A 15,803-nucleotide genomic window follows, 5' to 3' on the forward strand; every position below is an offset into this window, starting at 1 on the left:
GCTCCACGTTGCAGAAACGCAGCTTTTTTTGTTGCCGATTTTACTGCAGTTTTTTGAACTAAAGCGAAAAATAGCTACATAGGGAATGGAGAATATATAGGAATTTCTTATACTTCTCCCTTCTGCTCAAGCCACTCCTGGCTTTAACTCAAAAACAACCACAACAAAATCTGCAAAAAAAGAAGCTGCGTTTCCGCAACGTGGGGCCTACAGAGGGAATGGCAAAAAACCCACTTTGTTTTACAGTACTTGAAAGTGAATGGGATTCTGGCCAAACCCAGCTACACATTGCAGAAAAAAATTGCAGAAAAGATGCATTTTGAAAACCACAGCACGTCAACTATACCTGTGGAAACTCTTGCGTTTTCTGCATAGGCATAATAAGGGCAGAAAGTCTGCATGTTTTTTCTGCAGCCTTTCTTTGCTGCATTTCGCTACATGGGGTCTTAGCCCACTTTGAGGACCACAGGAAAAAAAAAAAAAAAACACTGTGGAAAAAACGTGCATCATGGTTTTCCCTTAGTGCTTCTCATAGAAAGTCCACAAAAGAAATTTTCTGCTTCTATCATACCTATAGGAAAACTGCCAGCGTTTCCGTACATATAATTGACATGCTGTGATTTCCGAACACGCAACAGTTTTGGAAATCACAGCGTGTCCGATGCACATATTTTTCCGCAATGTGTGGATGGGATTCACTAGAATCCCATTCGGTTTGCAGTTTGGCCAAACAGTGTTGTTTACGCCACATGGGGACCCCGGCCTAAAGTAGCTTTCTGGTTCAGGATACTGATGACCTAAGTGATCAATATTAGATTGGTGGGGATGCAACTCTTGCCAGTTCCACTTTTAGGCTAAAGCGCCATGTAGTGAGTCACAGCTAAAAAAAGGCTGCAGAAAAAAAAGCAGTGAAAACACATTGCGTTTTTTTCTGCAGCGTTTTTCATTGCATAGGGTCTACTATTATGTGACAATAGTATATTTTTCAGGCTTTGTGTGGTTCATTTTCCTGTTGGTAAAGTTACTATCTATACTGTCACATTAAAAAAAAAAATAGATTAAAAATATCTGCATAAAAATTGAAGGGTCAATAGTACCCTATTATGACTCCTTACAAAACAGTGCTATGATATGACTGTTTGCAAAAGGCCTAGAGCTTTATGTGAGCCAAACTTCCAATTTTAGCACATGCATACATCTGTATTATTGCTAGGGAGTTGTCTATGGCGCAGGGAAGCATGCTAACATTTGTTTCTTTTGGCTTGCAGCCTAATCCAACAGATGAAAAAACAGACATGGCATGCTCCATTCGACTCTATACAAAGTCTGATGGAGGCCGTTCAGCTCTTTACTAAAGGAAATACACCAGTTCTGTATACTCGGCTCTGCCACATGTGATGCCTATACAAAGCCGAATTATTTTGGTGGGATCAGTCAACTATCTTATGTGTACAGAGGTTAGTGGAAAGTAGAAACACAAATGTGGAGTTTGCCTGATCTTTGATGATAAGCCGCTGTGGAGTTTCACAGTGGTTTATCAACCCTCCAACCTCAAAATAAAAGACACAGTCAGCTGAGCATGCATGTGTATGTAGAATTTGACAGGAATAGCTGCTGTCTGACAATGATCGAAGGTGTATGGCCATCTTTTAGTGTCAGATGCAATAGATGGCTAAATAAACCTTATTCATCAAGCTGGACCATAAAGATTTGTTTTATCTTAGTTTATGTTGGCAAACACATTGACTCTATAAATCACAATTTTGCATATCTAAACAAAAAAATACTATTTTTATTTGAAATATTGACATTTTCTATTAATACCTGGGATTTGAAATTAGAAAGACAACTGGTAAAATTCTCTTCATCCACATTCTACTACTGTATAAGTATCTTGGTGGTAGGCCCACACAAATGGATTAAAGGGATTCTACCATTAAAATTGAATTTTTTGTTGTTGACACGTAGGAATAGCCTTAAAAAAAGGCTATTCTTCTCCTACCTCCACGCCGTCGTTCTGTAGAAATCTCAATTTTCGCCGGTATGCAAATGAGTTCTCTCACAGCACTGGGGGCGGATCCCAGCGCTCAAACAGCACTGGGGGCGTCCCCACTGCTGCGAGAGAATTCTCCAGCGCCGCCTCCAGCTTCTTCAGGAACTGCCTCTTCAAGTGTCTTTTTCCGGCGCTGGGGGTCAAACTTCTAGGCCTCGGGAAGAGCTGACTACGCATGCCCACAAGCCACAAGAAAATGGCCATTTTCTTGTGGCCTGTGAGCATGCACGCATGAAGAGGCTGTTCCTGAACAAGATGGAGGCGGTGCTGAAGAGTTCTCTCGCAGCATTGGGGATGCCCCCAGTGTTGCGAGAGAACTCATTTGCATACCAACGAAAATTGGGATTTATACGGAACGGCGGCGTGGAGAAGACATCAAAAGGTAGGAGAAAAATAGCTTTTCTTAAGGCTATTCCTACGTGTCAACGACAAAAAAATTTGATTTTAATGGTAGAATCCCTTTAAATGAAAATAAATGATTTTGTCAACTCCTCAATTTTTAACCAAAAAATTCTGCGACTATATTCTAATATCAGTGATCAGGATGTTATATGCTGTAGCTCATTATATTTCTTCATTTAATCACAAAAAAAGGTTTTAATTACATTTTAGTTTCTACACAATACTGTAATTCTCATCTCGTGTGGAATCGAACATCCGGAACTCATCACGTGGTTCAGTCTATGTCAGACAGATGCCAGGAGTCCAATATCTAAATTGCCTAAAATGTACTACTAATGGCCAGCTTTGTTGGCGATTGTACTGATGTTGCTAGAAGTTCCTATGGCCAGGCTACTAAGTGAGATTGTCTTCTGGAGTGGTCTCACTAAAGTCTACAGTATTTTACACAATCCTAGCCTAACCATCAGGTGTGTAGAGCCGGATCAGATGCTGAAGCTCAGTTGGATAGCCACTCACTGGACAGCGCTGGTGATTTTTTACATAGTAATATGCACACCGGTAACAGAAGACATAACCTGAGGTACCAAGAGCTGTATCATTAACTCTTACTTTACGACAAAGTGGGCAAACAGTTTTTAATTTTGGCAGGAGAGGGGAATATGTTTCCAGGTCAAAATGAATGGGAGCAGAGGGGGCTGGCAATGTACTCAGAGACTTAACAGTCTCTTGATTTTCAGCGGAGTACCACCACTCCAGAAACTGCAGGAAAAACACACCCAATGAGAGACTGGAAGATAACGTCATAGATACGCCACCAAGAGCTTTCTTCAGTATACTGCCCACGCTGGGGAGAAAAGAAAAACAATACAAGTTACGTCAAAGTTAGGAAAAGTTGAAATGGTCACTAACTTTTTAGACAACATGAGAACATGTGACTCTGGACCAAAATATAGTGCATTTTAATTACAACTGTTGATGCTTTTTTTAACCTCTCTAAAGTTCTTGCCACTAGTTGCATCACTTCTAGCGAATTTACAGTTCACTCTCGGTGGATAGGATTGACTTGTCTCCATATCTGTGAGACGGATCACAGTGAGTGTAAAGGGAAGGGTCAGGTCTCTTCACACAGTGAATGTTCGATTCTCCTCACAGCTTGCACACATTGCTCTGTGCAAAGGACTGTAGATTCTGAACACCTCACAAGTTTAAAATGTAAGAAAAGTCTTTTACCTTTGGCTGCATGTGTGACCACACAAGCAGCTAGAGTTTTCCTGACTGTGCTCATAGACTGCTCTTTTCCTGTGTCTGCATGGTAGATGCTATAATGGAGTGAGTCAGTTCAGTGTTCCTGGATCTCCTATATGATGGTCAGATGAGCTTTTCTCAGCTATTTGTTTGCTCTTGAACAGTTACCCCTGATAGAATTACATGTAAACAAACCACAGGATGATGGAGAGGGGGGAAAGAGACAGACTGTATCTTATTTTTCCTGAACGCAAGGATACAAACTTCAAAAGAAGTCTATAAGTGGCCTATAACCAATCCATACAGCCTGAGGCGAATGGCGCAGTTACAGAGCAATTACAAAATTCTGTGGAGCCCTACTGTATTTCGTTATGAAACCAGAGGCACTCAGACAAAAAAAAAAGAACAAGTGCACACTGCCCTGGCATTGCTTATAGGAGAGACTATCTTGTACTACATACCTGGTTGGATTCAGTGTGCCACCATACAGCATTCTATACACAGCTTGTCTGTGTGCATGGGGCTAAACTACAGGACTAAAGCTGACAATACACCTAAGATATCCATCTGCAGACCGAGTACAATTTAGAGAAATCTGCAGAAAATTTATATTTGTGGTGTTCATACAAATGAAATAACAGCAGATGCTACTAAGATAAGCTGGATCTGTCATCTACAGGTTAGGGTTTTAAAAAAAATGACTAAGGGTGCGTTCTTTTACACTCCGTGTCTGTCCTTAACTGTCCGTTCCCAAAGATGTCCGACTTTTCAAGCGGACAGAAAAATCCGACATTTAGGTTTTTTCTGTCCGCTTGAAAAGTCAGACATCTTTGGGAACGGGCAGACACGGACAGTAAAAGAACGCACCCAATGTCCATTTAAATCAATGCAAAATGTCACGGACACAGCTAGTGTCCGCTGCTAATGTCCGTACAAGATTTTGAATGGACATTAGCAGCGGACACCGACGGTAGTGTGAACGCTCCCTTACAGTCCATGGTGGTATCGTAAGGGTCACTGTATTAAGTCCAACAATTTCGACTGCATCATTGCTAATATTTTTGTAAAATAAGTATTAAAATAAGCCTTTAACATAATGCAGTCATAGGACACTACCTTCTCAAATCAGTCTGTGAAATATCTGTCCCGTTAAGACTTATGAATGTAAATGAGATACTGACCTAAAGATCACTGGCAGATCCAGCTCCTTTAAGTAGCCACTGCTGTTGTTCTTGTTGTGTATGAATGCATACAAATCCAAGACCTAGTGCAAAGCCTCTTCATTTAAGAGTGAGATAGATATACTAGCAAAATTGGTAGCGAGTCACATATTGTGGGACAAGTAATGTAATTTTAAGTCCAGTTCCTGACAGGAGATGGCAGTACAAGCTAAGCTCTTTTCTCTTTAAAGAGGAAAGTTTGGGAAAACATCAATGTTGTCCAGCGCCGGTGCTCCTTGCATCCCAGTGATATATGGTGCTAGGAATTCCTGTCTATACTATCTTGTAGGTTTGGGCAATTAATTGAAAGATTGCCAAAACTGACTGTCAATCTGGCTAACTGACGTGATTTTGTGCAGATCGGTTTTTTTGGTTCGGTTATTATAACATTCACTTCTGCAGTTTCATTCAAACCGGAATTGCTATTATCGGAGGCCCAGGGAAAGTAAGGAAACATAAACAGTATTGCTTCCCTGGGCTGTAGTGTGGGTCTTCAGGCCTCCTGAATAACAAACGGGACCACACTGAGGACTAGAATATATAACTAAACATTTCAAATGACCTCCTCTCCCTAGATCACACATAAAAACTAGAGATGAGCGAACAGTGTTCTATCGAACACATGTTCGATCGGATATCAGGGTGTTCGCCATGTTCGAATCGAACACCACGTGGTAAAGTGCGCCAAAATTCGATTCCCCTCCCACCTTCCCTGGCGCCTTTTTTGCACCAATAACAGCGCAGGGGAGGTGGGACAGGAACTACGACACTGGGGGCATTGAAAAAAATTGGAAAAAGTCATTGGCTGCCGAAATCAGGTGACCTCCATTTTAGACGAATAGTGGATTTCAAATCCGGGTCATATGAGAATGTGAACTTTGTGACTATGAGACAGGGATAGCTGTACAGGCAGGGATAGCTAGGGATAACCTTTATTTAGGGGGGAATGTTATTAAAAATAACTTTTTGGGGCTCTATCGGGTGTGTAATTGTGATTTTTGTGAGATAAACTTTGTCCCATAGGGATGCATTGGCCAGCGCTGATTGGCCGAATTCCGTACTCTGGCCAATCAGTGCTGGCCAATGCATTCTATTAGCTTGATGAAGCAGAGTGTGCACAAGGGTTCAAGCGCACCCTCGGCTCTGATGTAGCAGAGCCGAGGCTGCACAAGGGTTCAAGCGCACCCTCGGCTCTGATGTAGGAGAGCCGAGGGTGCACTTGAACCCTTGTGCACCCTCAGCTCTGCTACATCAGAGCCGAGGGTGCGCTTGAACCCTTGTGCACACTCTGCTTCATCAAGCTAATAGAATGCATTGGCCAGCGCTGATTGGCCAATGTATTCTATTAGCCTGATGAAGTAGAGCTGAATGTGTGTGCTAAGCACACACATTCAGCTCTACTTCATCGGGCTAATAGAATGCATTGGCCAGCGCTGATTGGCCAGAGTACGGAACTCGACCAATCAGCGCTGGCTCTGCTGGAGGAGGCGGAGTCTAAGATCGCTCCACACCAGTCTCCATTCAGGTCCGACCTTAGACTCCGCCTCCTCCGGCAGAGCCAGCGCTGATTGGCCGAAGGCTGGCCAATGCATTCCTATGCGAATGCAGAGACTTAGCAGTGCTGAGTCAGTTTTGCTCAACTACACATCTGATGCACACTCGGCACTGCTACATCAGATGTAGCAATCTGATGTAGCAGAGCCGAGGGTGCACTAGAACCCCTGTGCAAACTCAGTTCACGCTAATAGAATGCATTGGCCAGCGCTGATTGGCCAATGCATTCTATTAGCCCGATGAAGTAGAGCTGAATGTGTGTGCTAAGCACACACATTCAGCACTGCTTCATCACGCCAATACAATGCATTAGCCAGTGCTGATTGGCCAGAGTACGGAATTCGGCCAATCAGCGCTGGCTCTGCTGGAGGAGGCGGAGTCTAAGGTCGGACCTGAATGGAGACTGGTGTGGAGCGATCTTAGACTCCGCCTCCTCCAGCAGAGCCAGCGCTGATTGGTCGAGTTCCGTACTCTGGCCAATCAGCGCTGGCCAATGCATTCTATTAGCCCGATGAAGTAGAGCTGAATGTGTGTGCTTAGCACACACATTCAGCTCTACTTCATCAGGCTAATAGAATACATTGGCCAATCAGCGCTGGCCAATGCATTCTATTAGCTTGATGAAGCAGAGTGTGCACAAGGGTTCAAGCGCACCCTCGGCTCTGATGTAGCAGAGCCGAGGCTGCACAAGGGTTCAAGTGCACCCTCGGCTCTCCTACATCAGAGCCGAGGGTGCGCTTGAACCCTTGTGCAGCCTCGGCTCTGCTACATCAGAGCCGAGGGTGCGCTTGAACCCTTGTGCACACTCTGCTTCATCAAGCTAATAGAATGCATTGGCCAGCACTGATTGGCCAGAGTACGGAATTCGGCCAATCAGCGCTGGCCAATGCATTCTATTAGCCCGATGAAGTAGAGCTGAATGTGTGTGCTTAGCACACACATTCAGCTCTACTTCATCAGGCTAATAGAATACATTGGCCAATCAGCGCTGGCCAATGCATTCTATTAGCTTGATGAAGCAGAGTGTGCACAAGGGTTCAAGCGCACCCTCGGCTCTGATGTAGCAGAGCCGAGGCTGCACAAGGGTTCAAGTGCACCCTCGGCTCTCCTACATCAGAGCCGAGGGTGCGCTTGAACCCTTGTGCAGCCTCGGCTCTGCTACATCAGAGCCGAGGGTGCGCTTGAACCCTTGTGCACACTCTGCTTCATCAAGCTAATAGAATGCATTGGCCAGCACTGATTGGCCAGAGTACGGAATTCGGCCAATCAGCGCTGGCCAATGCATTCTATTAGCCCGATGAAGTAGAGCTGAATGTGTGTGCTAAGCACACACATTCAGCACTGCTTCATCACGCCAATACAATGCATTAGCAAGTGCTGATTGGCCAGAGTACGGAATTCGGCCAATCAGCGCTGGCTCTGCTGGAGGAGGCGGAGTCTAAGATCGCTCCACACCAGTCTCCATTCAGGTCCGACCTTAGACTCCGCCTCCTCCAGCAGAGCCAGCGCTGATTGGCCGAATTCCGTACTCTGGCCAATCAGCACTGGCTAATGCATTGTATTGGCTTGATGAAGCAGTGCTGAATGTGTGTGCTTAGCACACACATTCAGCTCTACTTCATCGGGCTAATAGAATGCATTGGCCAATCAGCGCTGGCCAATGCATTCTATTAGCGTGAACTGAGTTTGCACAGGGGTTCTAGTGCACCCTCGGCTCTGCTACATCAGATTGCTACATCTGATGTAGCAGTGCCGAGTGTGCATCAGATGTGTAGTTGAGCAAAACTGACTCAGCACTGCTAAGTCTGCATTCGCATAGGAATGCATTGGCCAGCCTTCGGCCAATCAGCGCTGGCTCTGCCGGAGGAGGCGGAGTCTAAGGTCGGACCTGAATGGAGACTGGTGTGGAGCGATCTTAGACTCCGCCTCCTCCAGCAGAGCCAGCGCTGATTGGCCGAATTCCGTACTCTGGCCAATCAGCACTGGCTAATGCATTGTATTGGCTTGATGAAGCAGTGCTGAATGTGTGTGCTTAGCACACACATTCAGCTCTACTTCATCGGGCTAATAGAATGCATTGGCCAGCGCTGATTGGCCGAATTCCGTACTCTGGCCAATCAGCACTGGCTAATGCATTGTATTGGCTTGATGAAGCAGTGCTGAATGTGTGTGCTTAGCACACACATTCAGCTCTACTTCATCGGGCTAATAGAATGCATTGGCCAATCAGCGCTGGCCAATGCATTCTATTAGCGTGAACTGAGTTTGCACAGGGGTTCTAGTGCACCCTCGGCTCTGCTACATCAGATTGCTACATCTGATGTAGCAGTGCCGAGTGTGCATCAGATGTGTAGTTGAGCAAAACTGACTCAGCACTGCTAAGTCTGCATTCGCATAGGAATGCATTGGCCAGCCTTCGGCCAATCAGCGCTGGCTCTGCCGGAGGAGGCGGAGTCTAAGGTCGGACCTGAATGGAGACTGGTGTGGAGCGATCTTAGACTCCGCCTCCTCCAGCAGAGCCAGCGCTGATTGGCCGAATTCCGTACTCTGGCCAATCAGCACTGGCTAATGCATTGTATTGGCTTGATGAAGCAGTGCTGAATGTGTGTGCTTAGCACACACATTCAGCTCTACTTCATCGGGCTAATAGAATGCATTGGCCAGCGCTGATTGGCCGAATTCCGTACTCTGGCCAATCAGCACTGGCTAATGCATTGTATTGGCTTGATGAAGCAGTGCTGAATGTGTGTGCTTAGCACACACATTCAGCTCTACTTCATCGGGCTAATAGAATGCATTGGCCAATCAGCGCTGGCCAATGCATTCTATTAGCGTGAACTGAGTTTGCACAGGGGTTCTAGTGCACCCTCGGCTCTGCTACATCAGATTGCTACATCTGATGTAGCAGTGCCGAGTGTGCATCAGATGTGTAGTTGAGCAAAACTGACTCAGCACTGCTAAGTCTGCATTCGCATAGGAATGCATTGGCCAGCCTTCGGCCAATCAGCGCTGGCTCTGCCGGAGGAGGCGGAGTCTAAGGTCGGACCTGAATGGAGACTGGTGTGGAGCTATCTTAGACTCCGCCTCCTCCAGCAGAGCCAGCGCTGATTGGTCGAGTTCTGTACTCTGGCCAATCAGCACTGGCCAATGCATTTCTATGGGGAAAAGTTAGCTTGCGAAAATCGCAAACTGACAGGGATTTCCATGAAATAAAGTGACTTTTATGCCCCCAGACATGCTTCCCCTGCTGTCCCAGTGTCATTCCAGGGTGTTGGTATCATTTCCTGGGGTGTCATAGTGGACTTGGTGACCCTCCAGACACGAATTTGGGTTTCCCCCTTAACGAGTTTATGTTCCCCATAGACTATAATGGGGTTCGAAACCCATTCGAACACTCGAACAGTGAGCGGCTGTTCGAATCGAATTTCGAACCTCGAACATTTTAGTGTTCGCTCATCTCTAATAAAAACCAAATACATAACATCAAAAAAAAAATATGGGTGTCAGAATATGGAGAATACATGAAATTTTTTTTAAGGGGTTAAAGCATAAAAAAATTATATAAATTTGGTATTGCTGCAATCATACTGACCACCTTAATACAGGTGTCATGTATGCTGGGCTGTACAGTGAACAACATACGATTCCAATGAAAATGAAGCCTGTAAAAAAACAGTCCTGCAAACACAGCTTTTCTCTACTTTCTTTAATTGTTCCCGGTAATTTGAAGGGAATAACAAATGGTACAATTACGAAGTACAATTTGTCCTGCAAAAATTAGGCCCTCATATGACTCTGAGAACAGAAAAATAAAAATTCTGGCTTTTGGAAGGAGAGGAGAAAAAAAAAAGAAAAAGAAAAGGAAAATCAATGTTTCCAGCGGGAAGGGGTTAAAGGGGTTGCCCAATCCTGAGGGTAGATCATCAATATCAAATCACTGGGGATACAACCCTTGATCAGCCATTTTCAGCACAGTGTTTGAGGCTGGAAGCAGGCGGCTCTGTTCACTGTGTAGTAGCCTTGCCATATTATTACAGCTCAGCTCTCATGCACCTTTAAGCAATTAAGATACATAACTGAGTTGAATGAGTTGGTTAGTAAAATAGGATCCATTCTACCTTACCTGAATGCAGACGGAGCTGAGACTGTCTTTTCTAAAGTAGCATCCATGGCTTGTACATCTTCAAGGGTAAGTCTAGCAAGCTGTACTCCTGCCAAACGGAGCAGTGGTGAGTGGTGACTGCCATTCCACAGAATATATCTCAGCTGATAAAAAAGAAACCAGCCTTCCCAGGACAGTTTCACGAAGGGGTAAGATGCAAGACATGCCTTATAACATCTTTTGCTAAAGGATGTTGGGTTTTGTATTGAATAGTCTTCTTCCTCTCGTAGTCTGTTAATATATTTCTCCAGCTTCACCCGTAGGTAAGGTATGAGCACCAGCAGCACAAGGGACCTCCAGTACTCTTTTCGTTGAAGAGTATGTTGACCATTGCTTTTTCCCATAGCCACCCTCTTTAATCCATAGAAGTTCTCAGAGAAGGAGGCACTAGCCCAAGACAAGTAGTGCTGTTGTAGAAGCAGATCAAGCAGGGTATAAAGTTCATCAAACCACCTCCATAAAGGGCCAAACCGTGCAGGGTTTGATTCTGCAAGTACCTGTAAAAATGGTCATAAAATTAGCAGTACAAACTGCATTGTGGCACATGCTGAGTTCATGATTTAGGCCAAATTCACACATGCTGCTACATGATGTTTTATTAGATTTTTGGTACACTGTTGTACAGAAAATAAGTATTACATTATGCAAACTGAAATCAATAGGCTACCCATGCAATACAATAATGTGAAGGATCGCTCGGGACCTCTATTTTTGTAGCTCCTCCCTAGTCTGGCTATTAAATAGGATGTTGAACAGGACTGCCACCTCTGTTTGGCCATTTTCGCATGGTCAGTATTTTGCATTGGTATTTGAGAGACAACTAGAAATAGAACGTATAATAAGTATAATGGAAAGATTTGCACCTCTTTATAGAGTTTTGGACCTGCCCCGGTTTTGACTTAGAAATATTGACTGTGTGAAAGTTGTCTTAAAAGGGGTTGTCCAGGATATTTTTTGCTTTTAAATTAGGCTGGTGAAGGTGAAAAAAAATATTTTTCAAAAAAACCTTGCTCACTAGTCCCAATGCTCCAGTGTCTTCGAGCGTGATCCTGTTGCTCCGATGTTTTCTTCCTGTGGAAGTCCCCACTGATTGGCCTCGGCAGTCACATGACCATTGAAGTCAATTAGGGAAGTCACTACCTGTGGCATTCCCGGCTCCTTTCATTAGGCTGCTGATTTGCCTCAGCGGTCACGTCACTGCACATGACAGCTGGCGAGGACTACTGCCCTACAAAAACATCTGAGCAGCAGGACCGGACCACACTGGGAAGCAACAGGGACAGGTGAGTGGGTTTTTTGCTTTTATTTTTTATCGAAAAGTATATCCAGCAATCAATCCCGTGTATAAAATTTAACTTTTATTGTAAAAATTCAGGAACATCATGCAGTCCATTAAAAAATTAATGAGCTATTGGTATTAATTTTTTTAATGGACTGCATGATGTTCCTGCATTTTTACAATAAAAGTTAAGTTCTATACACGGGATCGATTGCTGGATATACTTTTACGATTTACTGGATCTCAACCTCAGGCCGAGAGACTTTGAAAATCCCTGCATCTCCCATACTTCATCAACCACACAGCAGATGTATTTTTCATTCGGGATACGCAAGTAAGCTATCACATTTGAAGAAAAATGTTTGTGTTTATTTTTTATCACCTCCCCCACCCTAATGTTTTTTTGTTGTACAGTGTGCCCCTTACTGTCCCCTATACACAATATAACACTCCTTATTGCCTCTATACACAATATAACGCTCCTTATTGACCCGTGCACACAGTAGAATGCGCCATATAGCCCCCTATACACAGTATAATGCCCACTAGTGCCTCTATTCACAGTGTAATGTTTCATTTTAAGTTCCCCATACAGTATGAAGCCCCACTTGTGCTCCCTGTCGTGCAAGGGAGTTATGACTTGTGTGCCAACACCTGCCTTATAGGTATTCAAGAATGTGTTTTCTGAAATGAACAGTTGCGTTTTTGTGTTTCAGTTTTTCACCATTATTAAGATTTCTGTGTATTAATTGGAAAATAATTATGTTACTGTATGAAATGTTAAGCCTTTTATGAGAATCATAAATTAAACATAAGATTTCACAATCTATACTTGTAGTTCTATTCTGTAACTCTGTATCCAGTATAATATTGCTGTAGACTTCAAATTAAGCGCTGGTTAGCGGCCAGTCACATCATGTTTTAACATTTGTTCAGTACATCCATTTAAAGAGGACTTTTCACCACCTCTGCCAAGTCTGGCTCTTGGCATCATTTAGCTTCTCCACTGATTCCAGCAAAGAAATTTTTTCTCTATCCACCACTGTTCCCAAGTAGAAATGAGTGAATAGTATTCAATCGAATACCTCCCCTGCATAGTAATAGGTGTAATCAGTCGATTACCAAGGGGTTAAACGCAGTTAAAATTCGATGCGTTTAACCCCTTGGTAATCGACCGATTAGACCTATTACTATGCAGGGGAGGTATTTGATTGAATACTACTTGCTCATCTCTACTCCCAAGCAATAAGCACTGTTGGGTTTTGGTTCCTGATAAGCTATTTAGACTCTCAACATCTGGAGGGCGACGTCAGACAAGAGCAGGGAAGAGATGTGATTCTGAACTCTGACACTGTCCATGTCCGATTGGAGCTCTGAATCTTGCTCCCTTTCCTGCTCTTGTCTGACACCATTCACTTGAAAGTAGATAGACTAAGTAACATATCAGACACCTAAACTAGTAGCACTGATCACTTAGGGAGGGTGGGAGCTAAAGAAAAAAGTTCCAACTGCACTGGAATTGGTGGAGCAGTCCCTATTAGCAGATGCAAAGAGCTGGAGTTGTAGGAGGTCTGGAAAGGTTCTCTTTAACAGACGAAAACATGGATTCTAAAAATGGTCGATCATCCATTTACACAGGGTCAACATACAAATCAGAACAACAGGGACCAGGAGGGCAAAGAGTCTTTTATTATTGTATATCATTCTCTCACACATCCCTGGCCAGATACAATTCTTAATTTAAAAATCCCCTTAAACACCATCATATAGTACTCGAAATTATATAATTTTACATTGCCTGCATAACAGTACAACACAGAGTCCAAATAATAGTACTAAATAATTCCCTAAATCGTCATAGCTATACAAATAGTGCACTATAAATAATTATAATAATTTATAAAGTGCATCAATATTGCTACAGATGCCATATGCATACTGCAATTACAATTTGTAACCATTACCTTCACAATATGATGTAGTGCAGGCCTCACCGCTGTCATCAAGCTCTCCTGAGCCACAACTTCAAAAATAGATGGCCGATCATCATCTGGGGAAGCTGTAGTGATGTGAGCTCCACGTTCAGCCATCTGAAGTTTTGTTTTCTTCCCCCCACAAGATCTTCTTTCAGATTAAAAAAGGTGAAGAATATGACTTTTCCTACAGACATAAACATTAATCATATATGCTAAATGCTATTATATCATTGCCTTGCCATACAAAGAAAACATTTTAGGGAACACAAACGAACTTTCACCTGCAAAAACTTTGAATTTTCATATCATGATAACATTATTCCATTTTCTGACACATTCAGCAGTGTAAGTCAGAGATCACAATTGGTGCATACTTCTAAACAATAAAATAACATTGAAGTTATCAATATTGGTGGCATATTCCTAGGAAAGTCATAATTGTGTGATTATGACAGCTGATGCCTACTTATTAAGGGTATGTGCCTCTTATGGGGAGCCTATCATCATGAAAATGCTGCGCAATCTGCTGGCACCAGGCTATAGAACAGAAGGAGATGGGCAGATTGATATATAGCTTTGTGGAAAAAGATTCAGTAAAACTTGTCATTTACATCTTTGTTCTTTCCATACTTAGAAAGAGACATGGAGGTATGGGGGCTATAAGAGTCTGGCAGCTGTCAATCATGACAGTGAAAATAGATTTTGCTGCACACACTGTTTTGTGATCAAAGGAATATAGAGATTTATTTTACAATATAGTTAACGCCTTTTGACACAATGCAAAATATTGGCATAGAAAGACAGGCTAGATCAATTGAATATGACGTTTCGGTCCTTAGACCTTCATCAGACACGATCTAGTGTGGTAGCAGGATCAGTATAAGTGTCAAGGCATGCCTATATTCCTTTGATCACAAAACAGTGTGTGCAGCAAAATCTATTTTCACTAGCATATTTGGGTTGAAGGACCTTTTTTCACTAGCACCACATATAATTTTAGAGTGTGCGGTACCATTGACTTTTTTGCTAGTCAATCACTGACAGGACCACCCCCACAACTAGATAATTGTTTTTAAGCATAGACAGAATAATTTCCCATGAAACTTTATATCATTATGATCACCTCCTCCTCTATAACATGCTGCTTGCACATTGCATCAGCCACACAATAATACTAACACTCCACACAAGGCCACGTATACCATAATTGAAATCAACACCATTGAGGGATTGGCGTAGATATCAGGTTTAACGCACACCAGTTTGCTGCCTGCTCCATGCCCCACTACACCTACCTTTCTAAAAAGTGGCGAGAAGGTCATAGAATGGTCAAAGTGACCACTTTTGGTCTCAAACTGCCATGTGACAAGAATATGCCACTTTTGTGCCAGAAAATGGTGTGACCACTTTAGAAAATTGCAATCACTCTGGGTGTCATACATGATCTTGAAGAATCTGATAATAACACAGATAAAGGGAGTAACCATGTTGGTACCAATCACATTATTGATACAGCTATTGCCCTGTATTTACCCCCATTGTTTATCCTGCTACCACAGGGGCACATTCTTACCTAAGTTAAGGATGTCAGGTCACTGCAGCCTATTGAAGAACTGAAGCATAGTGTAGATCCCCGATGAAGGTTGAAGGCATGAACTGCCTGCTAGGGCTAAAGGTGAAAACACACGTGTAGCAAATAATGGGCCAGCCCACAGCATGGCAACAGCTGCTACACAGCCAGCCTTCAGGTTAGAGCAGAGCTATACTTCGCACCTATCTTCGTCTTAAGAAGAAAGATCAACAAAACAATCTGCGACTCCGAGGCTCACTGACAACATCGCTTCCACAGGCTTCCTATGTTTGGCACTGACACTGACAGCCGCAGAAAGATGACTTCCTGTGTTTGAACCGC

General features: G+C 43.4%; 1 protein-coding gene across 4 annotated transcripts; it reads right to left on the reverse strand.

Annotated features, from left to right (window-relative positions):
• Positions 1-993: 993 nt before the first annotated feature.
• On the reverse strand, positions 994-15,756 carry PEX12 (peroxisomal biogenesis factor 12). 4 transcript variants are annotated; one of them, XM_075264743.1, is made up of 4 exons: positions 15,465-15,756; positions 13,880-14,020; positions 10,598-11,133; positions 994-3,299 (listed from the first exon to the last, which is right to left on the reverse strand). In XM_075264743.1, exons 2-4 carry the CDS (start codon positions 14,003-14,005, stop codon positions 2,912-2,914), a joined length of 1,050 nt encoding a protein of 349 aa, XP_075120844.1. In that variant the 5' UTR covers positions 14,006-14,020; positions 15,465-15,756; the 3' UTR covers positions 994-2,911. The 4 variants fall into 4 exon arrangements, with proteins under 4 accessions (XP_075120844.1, XP_075120843.1, XP_075120842.1 ...); XM_075264742.1 differs by having other exon boundaries at positions 13,880-14,039; XM_075264741.1 differs by having other exon boundaries at positions 13,880-14,069.
• Between the last annotated feature and the right edge of the window lie 47 nt (positions 15,757-15,803).

This window comes from Leptodactylus fuscus, chromosome 2, assembly GCF_031893055.1.
Source record: "Leptodactylus fuscus isolate aLepFus1 chromosome 2, aLepFus1.hap2, whole genome shotgun sequence".
Lineage (NCBI taxonomy): Eukaryota > Metazoa > Chordata > Amphibia > Anura > Leptodactylidae > Leptodactylus > Leptodactylus fuscus.